The following is a 5,494-nucleotide window of genomic DNA, read 5'->3' as shown; positions in this document are numbered from 1 at the left end:
TTACTTTCTACTGCACTTTTCATTCCATCTTAGAATTCATACTCAAACTAACTATAGTTATCATCCATACTTAGGATAGGATGTTGTTGAAAATGGGCATAATCTTACAGATTTTGAAGTGTATAATAACCAGAACATGCCATAGATAACTACATTTAAAATTAATTTAAAATATTTTTCAATACACTATTATATGAAAGTTTGTTTTCTTATTTATAAATTCATTAGTGATAATTACCTTGTATTTCTAATTTAGTATTCAATTCTGAAATTCTACTGTACATTTACTTAAAAGTTCCACATTGGCAGGTTATATAGGAACAGACTTACCCAAGTATAGTCACTCAACTTCTTTTTATTATTATAATCATGAAGTATTATTATACAAAAGTTTTCAAAAATAAAGGAGTAACTAAGACAATGCTTTCCTACCAAGCTCTCTCTTTAGAGCCCCTTTTATCTCATTATTCCTGAGACTGTAGATGAGGGGGTTCAACATGGGAATCACCACCATGTAGAACACAGACACTACTTTGTTCTGGTCAGTTGAGTAGCTGGACTTGGGCATCACATAAATGAATGTAGTGGTCCCATAGAACAGAGTGACTGCTGTGAGATGGGAGGTACAAGTGGAGAAGGCCTTGTGGCGCCCCTCAGTGGAGTGCATCTTCATGATGGAGGTGAGGATATAGATGTAGGAGACAGCTATGACAAACACTGTGACCACAATGATGGAGCCAGCAGTAAACGATGGAACAACTGCAGGGACACTGACATCAGAACATGAGAGTTCAAGTAAAGGAGCAAAGTCACAGAAAAAATGGTTGACTCTGTTTGGTCCACAGAAGAGTAAAGAAAAGAAAATAAACGTAAAAGTAGAAGCATTAAGAAAACCACCTACATAAGCCACTATAAGTAACTGGACACAGACTTGTGTGGACATTTTGGTTGAATAAAGCAGTGGGTGACAAATTGCCACAAAACGATCATATGCCATGACAGCCAGAAGGCAGGCTTCAGCTGTCCCAAAGAAAGCAGCTGATCCAAGCTGGAAGTCACATCCAAAGTAGGAAATTGTGTTTTTCTCCCTTAAGAAGTTTACAAGCATGTTGGGTGTAACAGAAGATGACATACCCATGTCAGCAAAAGCCAGTTGGCTCAGAAAAAGGTACATGGGATGATGGAGCTGCGAAGAGATTCTGATAAGAACGATTGTGCTGAGATTGCCAGATATGGTCACCAGGTAGATGCATAGGAAGAGCAGGAAGAGCATGACTTGCAGCGTTGGGTCATCTGTTAAACCCAATAAAATGAACATTGAAACAGCAGTGTGGTTCCCATCCATCAAGGAATCCATGAGACAATATAGCTGCTGACAAAATCAACCTGTGATAATAAGAGTACATCAAAGAATGCACAAATATGAAGGGTCCCTTTTCATTAGTATGTGCATGGAGCTTATTACAAGCTAATCATTTATGTAAAGTTTGGACTAGGATTTTTTTTTTATTCTGGAGTCCCAGAATTTATATACTCATATTAATGTGTATTGAATCTTCCTGTATTTTAAAAATTGTTTTTACAGGAAATCCCAGAAAATTGCATAAAATAATGTATGCATTTCTACTTAACAGAGAGAGAGAGAGACATTTTCCATGAAATTATTCTCTCCCCAGTTGCCCACAACAGCTGGAGCTGGGCCAGGCTGAAACCAGTAGTCAGAATTCAATCCAGATTTCCCACATGGGTGGAAAGAACCCAGGTCTTTGAGCCATCCTCTGCTGTCTCCCAGGGGTGCGCATTAATGGAAAGCTGAAATTGGAATAATAGCCAGGACTCATAGTCACTGTGATGTGGGATGCAGGTACCCCAGGCAGCATCTTAAATACTGGACCAAATGCCTGCCTCTGCATTTCAATTTATAAAATATACCCAAGTATCTTTTAATCTAAAGCTTTAAAACTTTAGACTTGGGAAAACAACAGAAAGGAATCATAAGTCTAACAATGCTTTAAAGTATATAAATGTGGGTTTATGTAATGGAGACTTGAATCATTTATTGAATGATTTCTGAGTTCAAAATTACATATATAGATCTTTTTTAATTTCCATGAAATAATGTTTAATTATTCCTATTTTATAGATGAAGAATTTGCATTTTAAACTGTTAAGTAAAAAAAGTTAAATGACTTACCGAAAGTTGCATAAGAAATAGTAGAACCCGTATGAACTGCAGATATATTGCAGTCAGCCCTTTCCTTTAATAACTGTGCTGTAATGAAATTAAATACTAATTACACTGAAGTTTAGTACAGTTTTAATTTGGGGGATAACAGCTGGGTCTTTGAGTTTTGTGACAGCTAATACATAAAAGAGGTGCCTGGTTAGCCTCATAGTTCAAAATTTCTATCAGTTAAACAAGATTATTTATTTATTTTGCTAGTTATTTGTATTGAGAGGCTGGCAGGGAGGGAGGGTGGGAGGGAGGGAGACAGAGAGGCAGAGAGAGAGAGTGAGTGTGTGCTCCTATCCACTGGCTCACTCCCAAATACATATAATGGCCTGGGCTGAAGCTAGGAGCAGAAACTTAATTTAGGTCATCCACATGGCTGACAGGAACATAAATGCTTGAGCTGTTACCACTGGCTCCTAGAGTCTACATTAGAAGGGAACTGGAGGCAGGGAATTCAACCCAGACACTCTGGTGAGGGATACAGCATTTTAAATGTTAAGCTACATGCCCAACCCAAGACCAATTTTTAAAGGGGAAATACAGTGTTCTTGAAGGGATAAGGATGAAATGGAAAGAATTAGAAATTAAAGTTAGGAATGAGGTTACCTATTGTACAGTTATTAAATATTTTTAATATTTCCTATGAAAATATTTTGAAAGTACTTTCAAATAACATAATAATCATTTGTAAATAATGATTAGTAAGTACAGCATAATTGAATAAGTATTTATTCAAATACACTAAATCATTCAAATCAATCTTTTTCTAATTGGAGTATTATAGAATGAAATAATATCATCAACATAGTTTACTCAGGGATCAGCATTGTGGCATAACAAGTTAAGCCACTGTCTGCCATGGCAGTAAGCCATATGGGTGCTGATTCATGTCCCAGATGTTCCACTTCTAATCCGGTTTTCTACTAAAGTTCCTGGGAAAGCAGTACTTGGGCCCCTGCACCCATGTGCTAAGCCTGGATGAAGCTCCTGGTTCCTGGTTTCAGTCTCCCCCTCTCCCCGGCTGTTGCTGCCATTTTGGGGAATAGACCAGTGGATGGAAGATCTCTCTCTGTCTCTTCCTCTCTCTCTGTAACTCTTCCAAATAAATACATTTTTTAATATAAAAAGGCATAGCTTACTCAGACAGCTGAATATTGTTTGAGCCCAAAATATTAAAAAGTGTACAAGGTTTTACCCAGCTAGTGGCCAGGTTGATATTCATTCCCCAAGTTTTATGGTTTTATATCCTTGTCATTGTCCAAAGGGTTTGGTGAATGTGACATTAAATAATTCAGACCAGTATATAAAGAGGATATTTCCAAAAGATATATACTAACACTGTGTAACAAAAAAATATTTCACATCTCGTGAATATATTATCTTTATAGCTGAGTGCTGAGTTTTGTTAGTGTTAGAGACCATGTGAGGTTCCCTTACAGGAGGATAAATGAGAAATTTTGGTCAAGTGAATTGCATCTGTCCATGACAGTAATTTTAATATGGAAATTTAAGTTAATTCAGGCAAAGTCACTTGCTAGCCAATTGCCTGATTAAATCTTCCCTATTTCTCAACTACAGTTTGTGAATACAGATGCAACTTTAGAAAATGTATTCTCAAATCATAAACAGAAATCAGTAAACTCAGAACTGCCAAAATCTTACCTCTTGAACTAAGAACTTATTCATCTTAATAGTAATTAATTCAAAATCATGTATTATATAGCAGCCATGCTCTTTCATTGTTTTCCCTTGAAGACAAGTCTCTGAAGATTCTACAAGTTCAAATGTGTATTCTATAGCACCAGGGATCATTATCATATTCTCTAGTGCATATTGAGTATTTCAGTTCATAGAAACACAACTAATCTTCAGGGGTCCAGTCAATCCTCAGGTGATCATTTTTTTTCTTTTTATGTTGTTTATAGATTTTAATTTGATTATTGAGACTAAAATATAATAAATTATCTCATAACTAAATATCGGTTATTAGTTTACTTTGGTATTTCAGGCTAAAGAATTCTAAATTGCAAACATAAAGTGGCAACTTTATTCTACCTTGTATTCATTTTTTTGTCATAATGATAAGTGTAGTACATTCTATTAGATATATTAGGGAATTTAGGGTGCAATGCCATTTGAATACTTGAATATTTTAAATAACTTATTTAATATATGTATATAACTTAATATTGAAAGAAACTAAATATTTTAAAAATTGGTTATATAGAAACCTTTGAAGTAAAAACAGATTTGGATGACTTCCAGCTAAGGCTTGATTTCTTTTACTATGTGCCTCAAAGGGATGACTACCATTACTAGCCTATATGACAAGATGGCTGCTGGTAGAAATAGTGAGCTTCTACTTGAAGACTCAGAATTATTCTCTTGTTAATCCTAATTTTACAAAATCCTTTCTCACCCTTCTAATGCTCCCTTGGTGTGTTTTGTCACTGGTAGTACTAACTGACTTTCATTCGGAACTTATGTTTTACAAAGCACTGTGATTTACACACATTTTCTTATTTAATCCTTACAAGTGTTTGGTTACCCAAGATTTCCTGTTATCTTGTTTTATGGATGAATGAGTGTAGGCTTAGTTCAATTTACTTGTACAAATGCACTTAAGCTACTATTGTCACCAAGGCTTAAGTGTGCCAGTGATCACAGATTCCTTGCTTTGTGGATTTCTCTCCCCACCCTCAACTCCATGCCTATTTGGCTAACTCTGGCTAGACCTATAATCTGGTCCTGAGCACCAAACAAATGGTCAGAATCCTCATTTCCTCTCATGTGCCCATCAGAGAGAGTACCACGGATCTTTCATCCTAAATTCCTATAATTTTTCCATTTCCCATCATCCTACACTGCAGTAATTGTCCTAATTGATTTTCCTGCATGTACAGTGCCCTTCATCATACAGCTAAGATAATTTATTAAATAATTCCATTTTATTTTCTATTTTTTTAACTTTATTTAATGAATATAAATTTCCAAAGTACAGCTTATGGATTACAATGGCTTCCCCCCCCTCCATAACTTCCCTCCAACCCGCAACCCTCCCCTTTCCTTCTCCCTCCCCACTTCCATTCTCATCAAGATTCATTTTCAATTCTCTTTATATATAGATCAGTTTAGCATATATTAAGTAAAGATTTCAACAGTTTGCACCCACATAGAAACACAAAGTGAAAAATACTGTTTGAGTACTAGTTATAGCATTAAATCTCAATGTACAGCACACTAAGGACAGAGATCCTACAT

At 35.8% G+C, this 5,494-nt stretch overlaps 1 protein-coding gene across 1 annotated transcript; it reads right to left on the bottom strand.

Annotated features, from left to right (window-relative positions):
• Nucleotides 1-412: 412 nt before the first annotated feature.
• Nucleotides 413-1,357, bottom strand: LOC100339449 (olfactory receptor 5P76-like). The gene has a single exon (XM_002708782.2). It carries the CDS (start codon nucleotides 1,355-1,357, stop codon nucleotides 413-415), a length of 945 nt encoding a protein of 314 aa, XP_002708828.2.
• Between the last annotated feature and the right edge of the window lie 4,137 nt (nucleotides 1,358-5,494).

Source organism: Oryctolagus cuniculus, chromosome 1, assembly GCF_964237555.1.
Source record: "Oryctolagus cuniculus chromosome 1, mOryCun1.1, whole genome shotgun sequence".
In the NCBI taxonomy this organism is placed as follows: Eukaryota; Metazoa; Chordata; class Mammalia; order Lagomorpha; family Leporidae; genus Oryctolagus; species Oryctolagus cuniculus.
The sequence above is the reverse complement of the archived record's forward strand: the minus strand, read 5'-3'. Positions and strand labels throughout refer to the sequence as shown.